At 45.3% G+C, this 22,232-nt stretch overlaps 1 protein-coding gene across 6 annotated transcripts in view; it reads right to left on the reverse strand.

Moving 5' to 3' along the window:
* The window catches only part of KIF6 (kinesin family member 6), a 421,799-nt gene that overhangs the window by 64,385 nt on the left and 335,182 nt on the right, over positions 1-22,232 (reverse strand). For all 6 annotated transcript variants that reach the window (XM_024983810.2, XM_024983806.2, XM_024983811.2 and 3 more), the window contains exon 15: positions 15,514-15,569. In XM_024983810.2, coding sequence (XP_024839578.1) covers positions 15,514-15,569 — 56 coding nt within the window. The remainder of the gene's footprint in view (positions 1-15,513; positions 15,570-22,232) is intronic.

Consider the following 22,232-nt stretch of genomic DNA (forward strand, 5'->3'; position numbering starts at 1 on the left):
GACTCTGACCTCCTTCCTCTGCTGTTCATCTCCTGCCCCCAGTAACAACAGCAGAAAGGTACTACCGTTAGGGTCCCACTGAGGGCTGACTGTGGACTCACCACCTTGCCTTCCAAGTGTTGGACCTCTTTTTCCACGTGGCGTCACCTCTGGAATGGGAGTTAACAAAGGTAGTGTTCTAGTTATCGCACCGGGGGGTGAGGCGAAGCTAAGCCCTTCCTGACTCCCCTCCATGTCGCAGCCTTTCCTTTTCACAAGACACCTCTGCAGGAATATGCTGAATATGTTGCTTCACCACCTTCAAACATAGACCTGGCCTTGCTCTGGATTACGGGTGCAGGCAATTAATAAACTTTACGTCTTTGATGTCCCTTGTCTATTACGTTTACTGGGCACATTACCCATTTCTGTACTCATTCCTTAATTATTCGCTTTTGTCTTTCAACAAAGGGAGTAACCAAGACCTCTAGTATTTGCTAATGAGTTATAGGTACTTGCCACATTCCAATTACTTATTAGCAGGTTGTCTAGACTAAAGCATCATCAAAACATGTGCTAATAAGTTGTTTTGCAAAACACAATTAAGTTTTTAAAATATTCAGGCATCCTTAAAGATGTCTTCAATAAAGATTAAGTCAATAAAATCAGTCTTTACCTCATTACAAAGCTTATGCTTTCAGCAGTAAGATTGCCAGACTCGTGGTCTGCTAAAAGGTTTAAACATCTGCAGGCAAGAATCATGTGATCATGCCATGGCTAGTGGCCAAGAGACCATGATCTGCAGTCATCATGTTCAGTTTTGACCCATGTCTGTTTCAGTGAGGCCTGTGCACTATGACCAAGGTTGTGTTAGATGTTTTGTTAGATGTTATGTAGTGCTGTGGTGAGGTAGGGCTGGGAAGGGGACTGGTACATGCATGCTAAGTTGCTTCAGTCACGTCCAGTTCTTTTGAGACCCCGTGGACTGTAGCCCGCCATGCGCCTCTGTGAAATCCTCCAGGCAAGAATACTGGAGTAAGTTGCCATGCCCTCCTCAAGGAGATCTTCCCTACCCAGGGATCAAACCCACATCTCCTGTGGCTCCTGCATCACAGACATATTTTTTACCACTGACCAACCAGGGAAGCCCTGATAACTCTCACTCATTGACAACTTAAAAAAAAAAAAACAGACAAGGGGGAGAATGGATACATGTATATGTATGGCTGAGTCCCTTTGCTGAAACTATCATAGCAATGAGAACTGGCTATACCCCAATACAAAATATACAGTTTGGGGGGAAAAAAAAAAGACAGATCAGTCTTATTATCCAAGGCAATTTTTAAAAATTAGAGAGAGGCAACTGTCCTTGGGTTCTTCCTAAAAACCTTAAGAGAAAATTAAAATAAGTGACGGACTGGAAGAAAACATCTGCCACACGTTCCACAGAGAAAGGCCCAATATCCAGACGGTACTAAGTGCTCCTGCAAATCAAATAGAGAAATTCAACAACCAATGGGCAGAGGATATGAGGCACTCACTTCCACCAGCTGTCAGCAAAATGCAAATTAAGACAATAAAGAGATACCATTTTTTTTTTTTTTTTGCTCTCCAACTGGCAAAGCCTAAAATGACTGATATTATCATGTAAAAGCAAGGATGCCGAGGAATGAGTACTGTCACACACTGATGGGAATATAAACTAATGAAACCCTTTTGCAAAGGCAACTGGGGAGTACTCAAGAAAATTGAAAATACATATCCATTACTGTTCTCCCCAGCTCTACTTGGCATCTACCTCATGTTTGTACACAAAAACGTGTGCATTGTGACAGAGAAAAATTGGAAGAAATAAAAGAAATTTCTCTCACAAGGGAGTAGTTAAATAGATCATGGTTCACTTATACTTAAACGTGGCCCCATTAAAAATGGTGAGCAGTAGACCCGTGCAGAATAACATGTACTTTATGGTCCTATTTATTCAACAAGATAAGGCATCTTTGAATAGGTCTACTTCTGTCTATCTATCTCTCTCTCTATTATTTATCTACCTATCTATTCCCTATCTTTCGATCATCTATCTATGCCCAAATGCCCAGAAGGGAACGGAAGGACATGCATCAAATTGTTGAAAGTGGTTTCTCTGCTCTGGGGAGGGGTCTTGGTTGGTTCCAGGGAGAGGAAATGAAGAGGATTCTTACCTCTTGATATGTATATTACTGTAGTGTTTGAGCATTCCAGAGCAAAATGCACCCATGAATCACTTGTGCAATTAAAAAAGTACAAAGATAATCCTGAAAAGAATCCATAACTTTTTAAGCTCTAGAGAGAGGCTAGTAAGGGTCCTGTCACTGACTTAGCCCTCCTTCAGCTCCTGCCAACCTCTCTGCCTCCTTCATTATCTTCCTGGGAGTAACGGTGGGAAAGGCTTCCTTCACTGACTCCTTTTCTTTCTTTTCATTAACTTAACTCAGAGAGGACGTGTGACCTAATATCTCCTTTACAGTTGGCTTGTGAACTTTCTGCCATGTGAGGGCACTGGCCTTAGAGTCCAGCAGAAAGTGGGTTCGAGTTCTGCCTCTGCCCCTTACTAGCTGTGTATTATTGGGCATGTGTATGAGCCTCTGTAGACCTCAGGTTCTTCATCTATATTAAGAGGATCATATTATAATAGCACCTCTGTCAAAGTTGGTTATTATTATTATGATGAGGACTTGATCTCTTTGACTCTAAGTGGCCCAAAATCTGTGCTTAGACACCTGATAGTTGGTTGCAAACATCTCTTGCAATATCCCAGTCCTTTCGGGCACCCACAGCACTGACCAGACATCGATCCTAGACTCTGGGGAGTCCCTGTGGCACTGCCTCTGGTTCTCTGCCTCTGGGCCTCCTTTCAGATTTGCTCAGGCAGCTGCCCGGGGTCCTGTTGTTAGGACTTTCCCCACACAAGCTGCCTGGTTGGGCTTTTGTTCATGAGATGCCTGATGAGGGATGCAGTCCAGATGTGCTTGGGAGGGAGTGTCCCTGCTTTTTAATGCTGCCTAACCGCAGACACCTACCTGCTGGAAGGGGAGCGCAGAGTCCCTGTAGTGGCTGTGAGAATGTCTCTCTGTGGAGTTTCATCGCCTTTTCTGAAAGTCTGAGCAGTGCCTAGCAGCCTTGCTGTGGAGCTGTGCGTGCCTTTTTCAGGCTTAAGTAAGTTGTGGTGCAGACTGAGCGTTAGAGAGCAGGGCTGGTCCACAGGGTCTTGTTACTACCTGAGGCCAACACCAAGCCATGGCCATCTCCACCCCAAGCAGAGCAGGGTGAGGTGGGGACAGGCCCACTCTTGCATAGGCTGTGCTTTGGAAAACTACTGGTGGTTTTCAGCAGGGGGCTCATCAGTGATTTCAGGGTGGTTGACAGTGGACATAGCAAACCGGCTGTTTTCAGCTCTTCCCTGTTCAGCATCACTGACAAAGCCCCTACCCCCACTTCCACTTCAGTTACCACTGTTCGCATGGTGCCAACTACCTTCCTCCAGCAAATGTGTAAGGGGAGCCCAGCTCATGCTGCTGTGTTTAAAGACTGTCTCTTTCCCCTTCAGAGGGTGTTGACAGAGCCCTCAGCCTGCGGGGTCCACCACTCACAGATACGTGCCTGTCGTTCCCCGTCCACGAGCTTCCTGATTTACAGACAGAGTCACAGATGTAGGAAAAAACCTATGGTTATTGAGAGAGAGGGAGGGGGTGGGACAAACTGGGAGATTGTGAATGACATACATACACTATTATATATAAAATAGGTAAGTAATAAAGACCTACTGTATAGCACAGGGACCTTTACCCCATATTTTGTGATGACCTATATGGGGAAAGAATCTAAGAGTGGATATAAGGATATGCAGAGCTGGTTCACTTTGCTGTATAGTAGAAACTAACACTATACTGCAAATCAACTACGCTCCAATAAAAATTAATTTAAAAAGAAGTTGGAACTTTTCTGCAGGGTTATTCTGATGTCTAGATAAAAGTATCTGCTGGCAAAGTTATTTTTGAGATACTTGTATGAAAATGATCATGTGAAGAATGCACATTACTGCTATGATGAGATTAGAATGCATTATCTGCCTTCTGAAGATCTGAAATTACTCTGCTATGAGGAGAAGAAATTTTATTTTAAAGCATTTCATTAAATGAAATAGGTGTTGGGAAAATTGGCTCTTTGAAAAGGATTCAACTTACAGCCTCAGCTTATACCACATTTCACAATAAATTCCAAATGAGTTGCGTGTGAAAAATAGAACAATAAGAAAAACTAGAAGAAAATTTAGGAAAGCATTAAACAAATATCAGGCAATGAACAATTCATCATTATAACTATTACAATGACCCTTCCTAAGTATAAAAGCACTGGAGGAAGTTGTAAAAGAAAAGACCAATGAATTTAACTAGATGAAAATAAATAAAATCCCTATATATTATAATGTACTTTACAAAGATTGGTCACTATTACTGTTGGTAAAATGAAGAGACAAGGGCAAAGTGCTTCCTGGGGAAACTAGAAATAAAAGAATTGACGTCGCCTTATAGGTGTTGAAGCCTGGTGTGCTGCAGTCCATGGGGTCAAAAATAGTCAGACATGACTGGTCAACTGAACTGAACTGAACTGAACTATAAATGTTCAATTGGCAAAACCTTCACACCTGTGAGATAGAGCCGAGAGGACACGAGATGTCCATTATTGTGCCTGCTCAACACGTTCTGGTTATAAAACATAAACTTCCCCATCACACCTTCTTTTGCCTAGGTGGACACTTTCTGAAATACAAGACCTCTCTTCCTCCCTGGTTACATCTGCCTGGACAAGACACGGGTTTCTGATCCAAAGACAGCACATTCTTAAGCTTGCCAGCAGTGGCTGTCCTGAAGGCTTGGAAAAGATAAACTGGGCCAGTCAAGTTCTCTTTCTCATAACTTTGAGCTAGAGTTAGTTGCTCAGTTGTGTCCGACTCTGCATCGGTTTGCGACCCTATGGACTATATCTGGTCAGGTTCCTCTGTCCATGGAGTTCTCCCTGTAGTTTGCCAGGTTCCTCTGTTCATGGAATTCTCCAGGTAAGAATACTGGAGTTGGGTGTCATTTCCTTCTCCAGGGATCTTCCCGACCCAGGGATCAAACCCAGTTCTCCCACATTGCAGGCAGATTGGTTACCATCTGAACCACCAGAGAAGCCCTTTGAGCTAAGGAACTTTGAGCTAAGAAACAAGCAAATCTTTAGCTTGTTACCTTGGGGACAGAGTTAAAGGATGCTTTCAGGTACAGCTGGGGCCAGAACAGACCAAAACCATGAGCAAGCACGACCCATGGTCAGCAGAGTCAACCGGTTGCAAGAGCAGATGTGCACAGAGGTAGCAAGAGGCCCTGAGGGAGGTACAGGCAGTGTGCTGGGCTCTGGAGCTGCATGGGTTCCTGACGTCATTCCCACCCACCCCCGCCCCACTCCCACCCCAGGACCTGGCTCTGGCCCCTGATCTGGGCTCTCAGATCTCATTGCTGTATCTCAGTTCGGTTCAATTCAGCTGAGTCACTCAGTTGTGTCTGACATTTTGCTATCCCATGGACTGCAGCACGCCAGGCTTCCTGCTCCATCACTAGCTCCTGGAGCTTGCTCAAACTCATGTCCATCGAGTCAGTGATGCCTTCCAATCATCTCATCCTCTGTTGTCCCCTTCTCCTCCTGCCTTCAATCTTTTCCAGCATCAGGGTCTTTTCCAGTGAGTCAGTTCTTCACATCAGACCAAAGTATTGGCGCTTCAGCTTCAGGATCAGTCCTTCCAGTGAATATTCAGGGTTGATTTCCTTTAGGAGTGACTGGTTTGATCTCCTTGCAGTCTAAGGGACTCTCAAGAGTCTTTTCCAACACCATAGTTCAAAATCATCAATTCTTCAGCACTCAGCTTTCTTTATGGTTCAACTCTCACATCCATATATGACTACTGGAAAAACCATAGCTTTGACTAGACGGACCTTTGTCGGAAAAGTAATGTCTCTGCTTTTTAATATGCTGTCTAGGTTGGTCATAGCTTTCTTCCAAGGAGCAAGTATCTTTCAATTTCATGGCTGCAGTCACCATCTGCAGTGATTTTGGAGCCCAAGAAAATAAAATCTGTCACTGTTTCAATTGTTTCCCCATATATTTGCCATGAAGTGATTGGATCGGATGCCATGATCTTAGTTTTTTGAATGTTGAGTTTTAAGCCAGCTTTTTCACCCTCCTCTTTCACTTTCATCAAGAGGCTCTTTAGATGCTCTTTGCTTTCTGCCATAATAGTGGTGTCATCTGCATATCTGAGGTTATTGATATTTCTCCCTGAAATCTTACTATTTTTTGACTTTGAATTGGTTTATGTATATGAAAGAGAAGTTCACTGTCAGGCGAAGAGTCAGTCAGCAGGTAAATCCAAGAGGAAGCCACTGCACTGAGCAGGTCTGTGGCTGAGGGTGGGGAGCATACGCCGGGGTGTATTATAATAGGAGATATCAGAGGGAGCAGGTCATTGACAGGAGGCTTTGAAAGCATCTACTTAGAGAATACCAGAGTGACAGTCTTCAAAGATGAATAATCCAAGGCATTTTCTTTATCTGTGGCTATTTGGAGTATTTATATTTGAATACATAGGGGACTTCCTTTGTAGCTCAGCTGGTAAAGAATCTGCCTGCAATGCAGGAGACATGGGTTCAATCCCTGGGTTGGGAAGATCCCCTGGAGGAGGGCATGGCACCCCACTCCAGTATTCTTGCCTGGAGAATCCCCATGGACAGAGGAGCCTGGTGGGCTTCAGTCCTTGGGGTCACAAAGAGTTGGACATGACTGAGGGACTAAGCATGGATGGATACACAGCATGGATAGACAGGATGTTTTGAGATTTCACTTTAAAGAAAATAATGTAGGTCAACTTTGAAATTATAAGTTAAGAGTCTAGAGAAACTGTTGTTTTCTAATTCTTTTTTTAAAAAAAACTTTTTATTTTGTACTGGCATTTATCTTTCAAACTGTGGTGCTGGAGAAGACTCTTGAGAGTCCCTTGGCCAGCAAGGAGATCAAAATAGTCAATCCTACAGGAAATCAAGCCTGAATACTCATTGGAAGGACTGATGCTGAGGCTGAAGCTCCAATACTTTGGCCCCCTGATTCGAAGAGCTGACTCATTGGAAAAGACCCTGATGCTGGGAAAGATTGAAGGCAGGAGGAGAAGGGGACGACAGAGAATGAGATGGTTGGATAGCATACCAGCTCAATGGACATGAGTTTGAGTAAGCTCCAGGAGATGGTGAAGAACAGGGAAGCCTGGCACGCTGCAATTCATAGGGTCGCAAAGAGTCGGACACGACTGAGCGACTGAACTGAACTGAACTGAAGTAGAAACCTAGCATATGGTATTGTCTCTTCTGGAGAAAAGTGTATTGTGCCCAGAAGAGAGGTGGCTGGGGTGGAGGCTGCCTGGAATCTCTGTGGGGATATTCACTCCCCTGGGCACTGGATGCCTGGCAGGGCTTCACCGTGCCTGTGACAACCTTGCTCTCAAAACACTTCTCTGATTTGACTCCTTTTGTGCTTGGGGATGCTTATTTACTAACCTTCCAGTAACGAATCTATTTTGTTCCTGGGAGAAGAGGCCTTGGACAGAGGCAGTTTAAGAGTTCCTGTCTATAAAAGAACATCCTCCATGGTAAATTAATAGACTGCCTCTCTAGGTTGTAGTGAGTATGATTGACAGGGGACAGCCCTCCTGAGTTCACCCTGCATGGGCCAGATCCTGGACCTTGTTTCATTCACTAAGGTAGGACCACTCTGTCAGGAGTCTTGGGAGACAGCCATCCATCAATTTTTTTTTTTTTTTTTTTTGGCTGACATTCCAACCAAATCACTGCTTCCTTCTTTATATGTGACAATTATTAGTGTTACCTCTTGTCAGTTAATACACTCCACAGTCCTCCAGCTTGCTCAAATCATTTTGCTGTTGTTGTCTGATCTCCAAACTAAGACAGCAAACATTCAATCAAGTCTATGAAGATATCAGTCATACTGGTTATGGGTTGTCACTCCGGTAACTGCACGTCTTAGAATTTCAACATTCTAAATTGTTAAGGGAAGGACTTTAAGAAATCTTCCTTCTGCTCTTTTCATCTTTGGATACACCAAGTCATCTCAAAAGGTGCCAATCTATCCTGCTTTTAGTGATTCTGAGAATTTATATTCTGTTAGTCACCTTTTCTGACAAAATGTCTGTTTCACATGATCAGCTATAGGTTCAATACAACTGAAAATCATCTCTTCCTTTTTGAGTCTCTTTAAAGACGAGCTACAATTTAATGATCCCTCTGCACAACACCAAGTAATACACAGTGTGCCCTCACACAATTATGTTTAATAGGAACCACTCACATGGGATTGGTTAGGTGGAGCTGGAGTCAGTGTCATACAACAGGTTCATTTGTTGACATAGGGCGTTTTTTTCTAGAAAGTTCAAGAAAAGGTTGTTAAATACAAAGGAAGCTAGCAGAGCTGAGCCCAGGGGGCAGCGGGGACGGTCAGGACTGAACCCAGCCCCTCTCCCCACATGCCTCCTCTGAGTCCAGTGTGGCCAGTGCTCTTTCTTAGAAGGAAGCGCTTCTTTCTTCTTGTGGGGCCCTTCTGTCTGTGCATGTGCTGTTCACATTTCCACAACTCAGCCCTCAGACCTTCCTATGTGCTCTTCTATCACGATAGCCTCGTTTTGGGAGAAAAATGGATGTTTTGCATAGTGTTTCCTTATGCATTAGGAATTTAACATGTCTTTTTATTTATATCATTATTTTTTATTAGGATTGTAATTGGTTGAATTAGAGCACTAGTTTTAAAATTGCGTGGGCTTTGAGAAGCCTTTCCAGTCTTAATCTTCCTACAATCCCTGCTATTTTTTTAGTATGTGACTGCACTTATTCCATTACAGCAGAGGCACCGGTACGTAAAGCCAGTTTTTAAATCCCTCATTCACAGCTTCCTTTTTTTCCAGGATAAATAACTCCAAGCGTTTTGGTCCCTCATAGGAACTACTATCCACTCCTTTACAGACGTATCCTGTTTCAAGCCGCAGATCAATATCTTAGAGGTTTGTAGTGGATATGATTGCTGCCGGCCCAGTACTCCTCCCTTTGGAGACAGAGGCTTCTTCAGTTCCCTAAAACTTGTATTCAGCTTCTATGGAGCAGGTGGGCTGAGTCCTGAGGAGGGACAGAGGATGTAGCACCAGTGAATCAGAACGTTTCACTCCCTGGATGCAGGGTCTCCTTCAGAGATGGACGCACGACAGAAGCCAGACCGGTCATTCCCCCTCTAGGGGTTTTTGCCAACAGTGTTGGAAAAGACTCTGTTTACTGGGATTATGAATCTATCATCCAGAGGTCCCTAGCCTTTTTGGCACCAGGGACTGGTCTTGTTGAAGACAATTTTCCCACAGATGGTGTAGGGGTGGGGGCAGTTTCAGGATGATTCTTATAAGAAGCCCTCAGCCTAGATCCCTCACGTGTGCAGTTCACAGAAGGTTAATGCTCCTAGAGAATCTAATGCCACTGCTGATCTGACAGGAGGCAGAGCTCAGGCAGTAAGTAATGTGAGGGATGGGGAGTGGCTATAAATACAGAAGGAACTTCAATTGCATGGCCACCATTCACCTCATGCTGTATGGCCCCGGGGATCATGCTGTATGGCCCTGGGGATCATGCTGTATGACCCCTGCTATGGTCCACATTAGCTTAGACCTTTGAGAAGCACCTTCCCACTAAATTGGGAGAGACTCCCAGAGAACCCAGTTGAGTTGGGAGAAGGGGAGAGGAGAGGAGAGGAGAGGGAGAGGGAGGGAGAGGACGGAGTGGAGGATGGGGAGGAGGGTGCACATGAAGCCAAATGCATTCCTTGGATTTCCTGCTTTCATGAGACAATAAAATTCCTCTCATGCTTACAGCCAAACATCCTGGCCAATACAAATTGAACACAAATTAATTAAATTTGTTTGATAAGAGTAATTAAAAAATCAAACTAATGTGCAAACAGAGCTTATTATTTAAAATTCATGTGATGAATTACTTAATAAAGCAAAAAATCCCCCTTGTAACATTTTCATCATGACTTTACTGTTTTTCTCTGAACCATCTCTTTTCCCGTAGACAGGCAGAATTCCCAGGAAATGCAGTGCACACACATGGAAATGCTGGGCAGAGGGAAAGGGTGTCACCTTGACTTTTCGCATTTCTTAATTTTGAGAGCATGCATTTTTTCACATTATGGTGACATATTTTAATTTTGTGGCCCTTGATGATTTCTTTGCCTGCCCTTAACCAGGCTTTTTCTGGCCCAGTTGATTGGTGCTTGCTTTGGTACCTAAGCATAAGTACTTCATTACACCCATTTCTACTAAACCTCATCTAAGTTTGTGATTTGAAATCTCTCATGTTTTCTGAAGCATCAGTAAGTGCACTCAGTTGGAATTGTATAGAGCCTGAACATACGACCCCTCTATTTTATTTTGCAAACCACTGGAAATGAGAGTTGAGACCCATGTGGGACACTGAACCTTCCAGGGCTGCTGTAGGTCTGCAGCACACCTTTCTGCAAATTAGAAAAAGGCATCCCTCTCTAAGGGTCAGTGCAACTGTGGGCCAGTGCACGAGGGATGGAGAGCAAGGACAGGCTGGGTGTCAAACCCACTCATCCTTGCCACTGAGCTCCACTGGGTGAAAGACCAATCATTAACCATGTTACAGAGACCCTTTTCATCTTCTTGGGCTCCATATGCATGAGCTAGGGTCTAGTATGAGCCTTTTGTTGGGCATATCAAATGAAGGGCAACAAGATTCAGGAAAACTGAGTAATAGCTTAGTGAAATATTAAACTCAGAAAATTTCAGAGGCAGGTAAATCTGAATTTATGGAGATAATATACTGTATTTAAAAGTTTTGGAGTTGGACAAAAATGCACTTTGATCCCAGACTGGCCACTTAGCAGGCCACCTCCCTGAAATTCCATTTTTTAAAAATCTGCAAAATAACGATCATACGATATTTCAGAGAATCTAGGCTACATCAACTGTAAGATCTGGTCTCATTAAAGAGGTTTTTAAAATGAAAAGACAGCCAATGGATTGTTAAATGTTTCCTGACTTCAGAGGTGTTAAGACTGTAAAACTTGTGTATTTTAGAATCTATGACACATGTATCGACTGCGGTTCTTCTCTGCGTAGATTAAATGAGATAATGCGCTTGCTAAGTTCTTGGCATGGCCCAGCGTCAGTGCTCCGTGAAGCTGCAGTGGGTGCAGTTATTTGGAGCTGGTGACAAATAGTAACAAGAGAATAAACTTGACTGAGGCCTTCACAGCCTCACAAGACAATCTGGATGTAGGGTGAGATACTAGAAGCCAACATGCACGGGCAGGTCCAGAAGTAAACCTCAGAAGAAGATGAACGTACAGAAGATGCACAATGGAAAAATAATCCCACGAGTTCTGCTGATGGAGACCCAGATCTGAGCGATGACCTACACAAACCCCAGACACGCAGGAGAAACACTTTTTAAAAGGGTACTGTTCAAATGGTGGGCTGGCGTTCCTTGTTTGAAGGTGAAGCAGGAGAGGGAAAACTTCCAGAATGTTCTGTCAGCTTTTCTAGCATTTGGGTTTTCTTCTTCCCTGCTCACTGACATCTACTTCTGTTACATTTCCTGTGATTTCTGAAGCGATCACTGATTGGCTCCCCGGGGAAAACCCTTCTGTGCTACATCTCTGATGGATGTTTTCACTTAGGCCTAGAGGGGTCTGTGGAGGGTGAAGAGGTGCCAAGACGTGTCAGTCAGGCTATTTCACCTGCCTCTGAAGCTGCTTGTTCCCAGACTGGGCGAGCGTGGGCCTCATGCCAAGGAACAGCCATTCATTGTTCTCTGAGGCCAAAGACAATGCTGCCAGAGGTAGCACACTGCTGTAGAGAAGCCAACGCCAGGATTCTAATACGTGAAAAACGGCCTAGATTGTGCCTCTGCTTTGGAAGCCGTCTATTCCTTTTCCTGTGGTTTAATGGCATTTTTAGAGATATGATCAGTGGAGGCAGGGTATATATGAATATGTGATGGAACCTATGATGGGAAGTGGCCTAAATGCTGTTGAGTATGGGGCAGGAAAATGCAATGAAAATGGCTCTCCTTTCAAAAACAAAGACCTCATTATTCAGGGAGGAGATCCTGAAGAAATTAGTCATTTCTTCCATTTCTGACTTTAACTTGTTTCAGCATCAGGACTGATGTAAATGGTGTACAGAGAATGACGAAGAAAAGAGTTTGTGGCAAGAGTTTAATCGACTCAGTTTGGGTTGGTTTGTAATAAGAAAAGAAAATAACAGGGAAATTTTGGTTGAATGATTATGCCATGTGAAAATTAGATATTATATGGTTGCTCCCGAACTAATAAACTCTAGGGATTTTTAATAATGAAATTCATGGGCTTTCCCGGTAGCCTAGTGGTTGAGAATCTGCCTGCTAATGCAGGGGCCACACGTTTGATCCTTGGTCCAAGAACTAAGATCCCACGTGCCTCAGGGCAACTAAACCCCGGAGCTGCAAGTACTGAAGCCCGGGTGCTCTAGAGCCCACGCTTGGCAACAAGAGAAGCTACCGAAAGGAGAAGCCTGAGCATCACAGCCAGAGAGCAGCTGCCACTTGCTACAACTCGAGAAAGCCCGTGTGCAGCAATGAAGACCTGGTGCAGCCAGAAATTAGAAAAAATAATGTATTTCTTTAAAAAAAAGAATGAAATTCAAGTGGCAGCTCTGGATCACAACATCAGAGAAAAACCAAATTGCCCGAGAAGACAGTGGCAACCTGCAGTCGAAGCGTGTGGGCTAGCTGTGTAGATCACAGACAGAGCTTCCCTCTCCCCTCGGCAGGCCAGTTGCACGTGCGCCCCCAGCTTCTCACTTCAGCCCGAGGGTCCGGAGAGAGGATGTGGCCCAGCCTGGGAGCTGAGCTGAGTCATCACCCTACGCGCGTCATGGCACATCCGTGCCACGCTCCCACCTCCAGGCTGTTAGATTCACTAAAGGACTTGTAGGGGGATGAAAATTCCATTTGATTTAATTTCTCCCTAGGAAAAAATACACTCAGTAATGTTGTAAATCTCTTGAAACCAGTTTCCTTCAAAGTTGCCTCGGAAATTTTAAATATGTGTACAAGTTCCACCTTGTACTTCCTTAGTCTTAACCCTGTGTCTGAGATGCAGTGGTGCTGGTGGTGGGGGCTCCTCACAGTGGTCAAGCGCTGTCAGGGGCTTGTTGCGTAAGGGGGCTGAGTCTCAGTGATCCACTTGCCTTGGCCCCACCTCGTATCAAGAGCGCATCTGAAAGATGGGTGGCCAGGAGGTGGGTCTTAAGCCTACTATTTGCATAAAATGACTTAAGAGTGACATTGGTTTTATTAGCACCACTGAACTACCAGCCACTTTCTCATTAGCAATAAATGTTTGAGTTTTAACTCTGCTGTGAACTCTATTATTATGCAGAAAACACAAAGGTTTATTTGCCCAGGGCTCTCTCTAGTACATCTGGACCTTTTGTGTGTAAATTACAGACATATTGTCTGGAATACCAACTACAGCCTTCAGATCCCTGGCCTGGGCAGCTGTGGGGCAGCCTCTGATTTGCCTAATCTCAAGAAATATGGCAAATTGGATCCATCAATGTGTGTTGTTGCATCAAAATTATGGAGAATTTAAAATTACTTGCGACAGCAACACACTGTACTCAGAGTGAAACACTAAGTATATTAGAATGGGCCATTGTTGTCTTCCACCGTTTGTATATTTCATTCGTGTTGGAACAGTTTGATTTTGGTTTAGAGAGTTAGATGTTTTCCAAGGGCAAAACTTTATGTCACTTTTTGGGGAGAAACGATTCATAAAATGTCCTCCCCTTTTGTCTCCCCAGGACTGAAACCAGACCATTAGGTCCTTCGAGTCAGATGACTCTGACAAGCTGGCTCTGAATCCACTTAGGCCTGTTTCCCCTTCCCTCGTCATTGGTTTGGGTCACTGATCGCTATGAGAGTCCGATAAACTATAAATGTTATCTCTAGAAAAGTGCTCCTGACCCTCAGTTTTTTTTTTTTTTTCATATGGTTTTAGGGGTTTTGAGAATTCAAGCCAAGAAGGGAGTTTTACATAGGATTTTAAGAGAGACCAGTTACATTGAAATAGTTACCAAGATTTTAAAAAGTTTTGTGAATAGAAATAGCTATATGTGCTTTTATATAAGTGCATTAAATAACAAGGTCTACTGGTGAGTCTAATAACTACTGTAATTTTGAAGCACTGATGAGTATAAAAGATATTTTACAACGTCTGCCAACTGTGCTGTGAAATGAAAATGTTGGTAATTTCCACTGTGACAGGTGCTAGTACTTCTACTGTGGCCTGCTGCTGACTTTCATCATTGGACGGAGCGCTAAGTTGCAGTTAGAGGTTAGTGAAAATAAAGGTGCATTTTCCCTGCATCCAAGTTGCTGGACCTTAAGTCAAGAACCTCTGAGACTCTAGAGATCCTTGTCCTGGTGCTGGGCGTGGCTCGGGGCTTGCTGGCCTCAGTTCTTTGTTCAGGCCACAGTGGAGGATGCAGGGCTACCCGGTTCCTTAACTGAAACGACCCCAGGCTATTGTGAGTTGCCATATTTTGTAGGAAAAGCCAAAAGGGACGTTCAGAGTGGCCTTCTGTCCTGTCCTCACTTACGAGAGCAGAGAGGTCGGGACGAGGGGGACACAGGAGTCAGCTGTACCAGATAACTCCTGTCTTAGCTAGCACAGAGACGAAGCCACAAGGGACCCCCTTGGTGAAGCTGCCCAGCCTGGGAGATGGGTCTCTGTGTGTCTTCTAGCTTCGGGTGAAAGAAGCGTCTTCCTCTCACTTTGACAAAGATCTGAGGCACAGTATTACCGAGGTTGCCTCTTGCCTTAACCTCGCTTTTCCAGGGATGCTCACCTAACTGGGGGAGCTCCATTGGGCAGCCCAAGTCCTGGGAGGGCAGAATGACTCATTTTTGCCTCTCATTCTCCTAGTTACTGAAAGAGAGGAAATGGTGCTGAAAAATGCACACCTGGCCAAAAATGATAAGTATAACTCTGGGAGGTGTGAAAGTGTTCCACAGTCCCTTAAAAATGTGAACCGTCGCTGCAATAGTACAGTTATGACCAGTTGAGCTATTGCTGGAAAACACCAGGGACAGACAAAACTTGCCCATTGGGATGCTCAAACTCAGGCCTGCATGAGGATGCACAGTTCAAGTTCTAGACAAAAGAAAGTGATTTCCCTGATGAATGGTGGGAGAGATGACAAACTTCCAAGGAGAGGTGCTCTCAAAGCAACCTCCTTGGCAGGGACCTCCTGAAACTGGTCCTCACGGCTGCTTGGAAGCACATCATGACCTGATTTCACCAGGAAAATGGCCTGTGAAAGAGGCTCACAGAGTGTCATCTGCTTACCAATTTTACTTCTTGCTTCGTTTATGCTTTCTCCCAGGGCCTTAGCTTCAGCAAATCTGGAGGGGGAAAAAAAAAGAAGAAATGAGAGTTTAACCTTTTCTGTTCACCCTAAATTATGTTTTAAAAATAAGAGATTTCTGAGAGGTCTCTGTTATAAAACTTCATGGAAAGGGACATAAAAAGACAATTTAAATGAATGAAATACATTTGGCTTAAGAGCAGAGATAAAATTTGTATTAATTACTGGTGTCATGAATTTTTACTCCTCTCTTCAGTGTAGAACTTCCTTCTCATAGTCTCTAATTTACGACTTTTGATTTCGAATGTTTTATGATACAAAGAAGCCAGAGTAAAGCAGGGCTCTACGCCTTATGTGCAGTGTTCTATTAATCATAGTACCAAGATATTAGAGTCAAAGAATATTTAAAGAACTTTTTTTTCCCGATCTTTTCTCTTTTTTTTCTGACTGGTAAACTATGGCTGGTCATGAGGCAGATTCACGCCATCATCAGCTTCTATAAATCAAGTTGCATGGGACGCAGCCACATGGATTCCTTTGTTTACTGTCTAAGGCTGCTCTCACACTGCAAAAGGCAGTTGAGCGGCTGTGATGGAGACTATGGAGCCTGAAGAGCTGAAAATATTTACTATCTGGCTTTTTCCAGAAAAAAGTTTGTTTACTTTTTTTATAGATGATGTTAAACCACATTTTGGAACTATCAAAATAAAAAAAATAAAACCCTCGTTATTCCCCACCCAGAAATAGACCTATTCTGAGATCTAATTTTCTTTCTAGCCAGTTGTTACAGTTAAGATCATATACATATATATATATATATATATATATGATTTTATGCTTTGATTTTTTTTTTTTTCATTTAGCATTGTAAGTCCTTCCCTATGTTCTTAGAAACTTTTCCATTATCTTTAGATGGCTGCATACTAGTCCCCCAGATGCTGTGTTGACATTTACTTAATGACGCCTTTCTATTTTCCAAAAGGTATTCTTGAGAAGCCCCCTGAGAGCCCAGTCTTACGCTGGACAAGTGTAGAAATGACCTCTAGGAAAACCACGCTGTCTAGGCCTACACACACTGGGCCCTTAGGAAATGTTATTGCTCCATCCACAAATCTTTCTGGATCCCAGTAAATCCCAGATGTGCTATTGCTCCATCCATAAGCACTTTAGTCCTGCGGGATTTTGTTAGAGGATGTGGGGAGAAGAGAGGGCTCCCAGGTACGGGAATACCAGAAGTGAAGCTCAGAGTGCCCAGAATGCTCTGGGCTGGCTGGGAAAGAGGCGTGAATTACGTCACTGCTATTTTCCGACCATGTCTGCTTGGCTGGAGACTGCCGACAGAAGTTTCCAGGGAAGGGGACTACATTTTCTCTCAGTGTTAGGTTTCTTGGGACTCCCCACCCTGGCTCCTTATTAACAGTGTTCAGGCTCATCCCAGACGACATATGTCCCTTCTGCAGCTAGGGCTTGTTGCCTTCTGGAGATGAGTACAAGCCCACTGGATGCCATGCAGACTGAATTCAGCTCAGCAAACATTCGTAACATGGGTGGGTCGCTGTGCTGGGCTCTGGGGCCTCAGTCTGGCCTCTGTTCCCTGGGAAGGTAGACTGAGGCTTTGTCTGGGCCACTCAAATGAGGACTATCTTCATCCTTTAAGCTCTGCCATGTGGAGGTGGCAGGGGGCGGGGGGGCTCTATCTGTTTGTTGGTACCACGTCCATCCTCAGGACCTGTGGTTTCACGCGTTTGATAGTCCTCCACAGCCCAGTGAATGACACCTCTGATGGCCTGTTTCACAGAGTTCTGGAAGCTTGAGATTCTTGGGAATGAGGAAACTATAAGAGCAAGGCTGCAAAGCTGTTGAGATTTATATCAGTGCTGGAGGAAACCAGGACAGAGCCAGAGAAGGGAAGATTCTGAAGGCACAGAGGGCCATCTCCGCAGAGGAGCCCTCACAGGCATGGAAGGGAGCCCCCCGCCCTCCCTGGTGGTCACCCACATGTGTCGGGGTGTGGGGCCCGTGGCGAGGAGCTGCTGAGTGCTGTGGTCAACCGTCTTCAAAGAGCCGCCCCACGCCGGGCTGGCAGACATGGCCGGGAAGCCGTGGGCTGTTGTTCCAGGCTCTCTGCAGCCCAGCGCCGAGCTAAAAAGGGCTTTCCCACTAGAGAGGTGTGGGCTGAGGGCTGAGCCGTCTCTGAGAGACCGTTTTCCTTCGCTCTGCAGCTGTTGCCACCCCAGGCCACCTCACCCACATGCTTTCCTGCTCCTGCGTTCTCAAGACAGACTCTTGCCTGAGGAAGCCCAGCCCTGAAGGAGAAGGAGGGGAGTCAACAGTGATGAGACATGGCTTTGCATTCCTGTCTTGGTCCTCCTGCATCTCCAGAACCCCCAGCCCAGCTCCCTCAGAGCCACACCCCCTTGCCTTCTTCCTGCCCTCGCCTGAGCTCTAGACAAAAGAATTCATTTACTGTGAGAGAACCGCAGAGTGAAAACAATTCTCTTTCATTGGCTTCCACGTTTCATCATGTATCTCCCTGTTTTTTTTCCCCCTCTCTCCCTGACTGTTGCTTCTCAGACTCCTTTTCAGGCTTTTCTTTTGCAATCTGTTCCTTAGATGCTGGTAATGGTCAGGGTTTGGCTTCCCTGGCGGCTCATATGGTAAAGAATCTGCCAGCAATGCAGGAGGCCTCGGTTTGATCCCTGGGTTCAATCCCTGGGTCGGGAAGATCCCCTCGAGAAGAGAAGGGCTACCCACTCTAGTACGCTTACTTGGATAATTCCACAGACAGAGGAGCCTGGTGGGCCACAGTCCATGGGGTTGCAAAGTTGGAAATGAATGAGTGACCAACACTGTCATTTTCTTCAGTGGTCAGGGTTTAGTCTTAGACCCTCTCCTCACGACACCCACTCTCTAGGCACTCCACTCAGGCCAGCGCCTTCATTGGCCACCTCTTTGGACACCTCCCAGATCTCAGTCCTGCTTTATTTTCTGTCTGTTTGATGCCCTGCAGATAACTAAAACCTATGGGATCCAGAGCAGGGCTGAGGTCCTTCCCTGAAGACCTCCCTGCCTTTCTCCCCTCGCTGCCTGGCACCCACACTCACCCAGGGGCTCATGCCACTAACCTACCCACCACACCAGCCTTTGCCCTTCTCTCCATCAGCCCCTTCACTCAGTCCTGGAGTCTTGCCCCCTCTCTGTCCTCAGTACCTACACTGACATCCCACTGAGCTTTACCCTGCGCCACCGGCTCTGAGAGGGTGCTGTCATCTCTCCCCCATACCACTTCAACCGCTACTTGCTCGGCTCCCTGCAATTATGTTGCCGGCCTTTGGGCTATTTCCCACATTTCAGTCTTTGTCTTCTTGTCTAGGGTGATTAACATAAAAAAAAATGTGTTGCCCATTCATGGAGTGAACGTTCAATTCGCTTCCCCATCATAAAGACTGGTTCTATGTCCTTTCCTTTCTCTGTTGACTCATTCCTGATATGACACCTTGGCTGCCTCTGTTATATGGTGATGAAGATCCAATGTTCATTTCTATTACACTTTTTAAAATACCGAAATTCCTTTCTATCGTGTCCCCTTTCCCCATCAAGATGGCTGCCCTCTTGTCGCCCACCAAGGGGTTCCTCCCCGACACAGGAAGCCACTGCTACATTCACCTACTTCTAGCAAGCAGTTCTCAGGCAGCATCTGGGCTGCTAAGGTTTCTCAAAGACAATTTCAAATTGTCACTCTCAAGCCAAAAAAAAAAAAGTCTTTTTGAATACCTTTTTTATGGCTAGCGTTGTTTTAAAAAAAAACTGTGGGGAGACTAAGAAGATTCTAATCTAATCTTTGCTCTCAGAGTTCATAATTCTAGTTTAGGAGACAAGGTGTAAATACAAAAAACAAATGGAAAAATAATAAAGGTTAAAACTGAAGTCTAACAGGAACCAGGGAACTCCTATTTGGGGTGGACTTTATTTCCAGATGATGGTGTTAGATTTGCTCTTGGATGCTCTTGGTCCAGTTTTCCTGTTGGTGTGGTATTGTTGTTCTAATCTCTATCTAAAGGATTCAACTGAGTGACGGGGTTGCTTTTCTTGGTTTCGTTCACATTATCAATGCCTTCATTTCCAATTGCGGCTGACCTCCCCATTGATTTACTCTTTTGTTACTGAATGGGACCCTGCGACAGGGGATTCAGTTTGTATGAGGGACCCGTCACAAAAGAAAGTCAGCCAGGTGGTGCCTGGGCACTGGAGTTAGCCAAGCATGGGGCTTCCAGCCTCTCTCTTCATGCTATTATATACTGTGAGGATGAGTCATGCCTGGAAAATATAGCGATTTTCAATTGCACTTCTATCTGAATTGTCTCCTATTGAAAAATTCAGCTTAAGAATTGGCTCACGTGCTCCAGTTTACTGGAGGGCAGATATCCTATTAATGTGCCAACATCTCATTTCTTTGTCACAGGCAGGCAGCACAGCTTTCCCCAGGCTGGGGGCAGAGCTGAGACATGCTGGCAACAAGGGGTAGACATCCCTCCTACTAAGTGGCCCTAACGTCTGAGCCACGGATGGTCCCCTCTTGCAACTCGGCATCAACTCCCACACTCTGGGGGAGCTGAGGGAATTCGAGTCATCAAGAGTCCTTGGGCTTAGAAGCTACTTGCCATTGGCTAACAAGGCCGAGCTGGACCAAGGCTTGTGTTACTGGGGGGTAGTGGTGGTCCTGAGTCCTTCTTTTCTGGACTTTTCCAGCTGCAGCACTAGGGCCCTGGGTTGGCAGAGTTACTTGATAAGAGAAGAAGTGAACAAAACGGGAGAGCCCAGGCCCATGGGTTCTGCTGGCTGTGGATAATCAGGAAGGTAAGACTTTCTAAGAGGAAGTCTATTAGAAGTAGAGTTAGGGAAGAGCAATTATTTTTTGGCTGTGCTGGGCAGCATGTGGGATCTTAGTTCCTTGACCATGGATCAAACCCTCGGCCCTTGCATTGGAAGCGCAGAGTCTTAACCACCGGACTGCCAGGGAAGTCCCAGGGAATAGCAATTTAACCACCCTGGGGAACACCACTCAGGCGCATATCTGTATTCCTAGGACCCATCATTCCTCCAACAGATGGTCCACGTGATGCTCTCGGTCACTAGAGGGACTGGGAGCAGATGGGTTGGTGGGATCAGGGTCACCGCAGACCGATTCCTAAAGAGATGGAGGCCTGGAAGCTTTTCACACTTGATTTCAATGTCTGCTATGGAAGCACTGATTGTAGTTATTTGTTTTCTATAAAAACATCTCTCTTTGTCCTCTGCCATAAGAGTTATGAGCATGTAATATCTGCTAATTGAATATTCTCTGTGAATGCAAAGGTTCCAATCCTGAGAAAAGAGTAGGACCTGGCTTACACTCCCCGGTCCCAAATATTCCTTTAATAATTGGTAACGCTGAACAGATGTAGATATTTTAAAAATGTGGGCTGGTCTGCTGACTTTTCATTTGATTTTAAAAGACTGATTTACTGCTGGGAAAACCTCTTCTCAGAGGGGAGCTTTGTGTGAGTTTCATTAACTCCTTTGCTTTAGGGCCTTGAGGAAGATGGGACCACCATTCGCACCAGCCCGTCCTGTGTGATTTCCATGCGTGTGAGCCCAAAAGCACATCTGTCATGTGGCTGTCAGAACTCTGCTGTTCTAGAGTTAGGGAACTCTGTACTGGAAGCCCATACATCCTCATCTTTTCCAACCGCCCCACCTCCCCCCGCCCCCCGCCCCACCCCCACCCCCCAAATCCATCTCCCACTGGAAAGAGACCTCTAAGCTCAAGAGTACAAGCCTGATTCAGGAGCCATACCAATTCTAGAATAAGAGACATGACATATTATGTTCTTTCTCAAGGTCTCTGGACAAGCTCTCTGTCTGGCCAGTGGTTTTCAAACATGGTGGCATGTTGGAATTCTGAAACAAATGGATGCTCGGGCGCTACCTAATTCAGTGAGAATATCCAGGGAGTCAGGCCTGGGCTCTGGTAGCTTGTACAAGCTCCACAGGTCAGTTTACCATGAAGCCAGGGCTACGAGGTCACGGGTATGGGCCCTGAAGCCCCGGGGGTGGACATAGCTGAGGGCTCTAGTGAAGTCACTGGACGAGGCAGCTGTCTTCCAGCCTGATGTGCGTGTCTCCAGACAAACAAGGTGTCCTGCTCCAACACGTCCAGCTGAAAATACACAGCCTGCCCCAGGGAGAGGTTTGAAAGGTACATGAAACCCCCTGGATTCACAGGCTCAAGTCTTCATGGGTGTGCATATTCCAGTTTCCTGGAAACAGAGACCTCAACTTTCACTAGAGCCACTTTATTTTCTCCCTGTGTGAGTGCTTGTTGCTCAGTCGTGTCGGACACTTTGCGAACCCCATGGACTGTAGCCCACCAGGTTCCTCTGTCCATGGGATTCTCCAGGCAAGAAGACTAGAGTGGGTAGCTGTTCCCTTCTCCAGGGGATCTTTCTGACCCAGAGATGGAACCCAAGTCTCTCCCACATTGCAGGCAAATTCTTTACCATCTGAGCCGCCAGGGAAACCCACCTTCTCCCTACTCCTTGTTTTATCCATCTATCACTCACATGCCACGTCGGGCTCCTGTTCTGCTCCCTGCAGAGGTAGCCCTCCTTACTGGTAAAGTAGGCTGAAGTATACTTTTTTGTTCTGCTGTCTTTGTTTA

This window comes from Bos taurus, chromosome 23 (genome assembly GCF_002263795.3).
Source record: "Bos taurus isolate L1 Dominette 01449 registration number 42190680 breed Hereford chromosome 23, ARS-UCD2.0, whole genome shotgun sequence".
In the NCBI taxonomy this organism is placed as follows: domain Eukaryota; kingdom Metazoa; phylum Chordata; class Mammalia; order Artiodactyla; family Bovidae; genus Bos; species Bos taurus.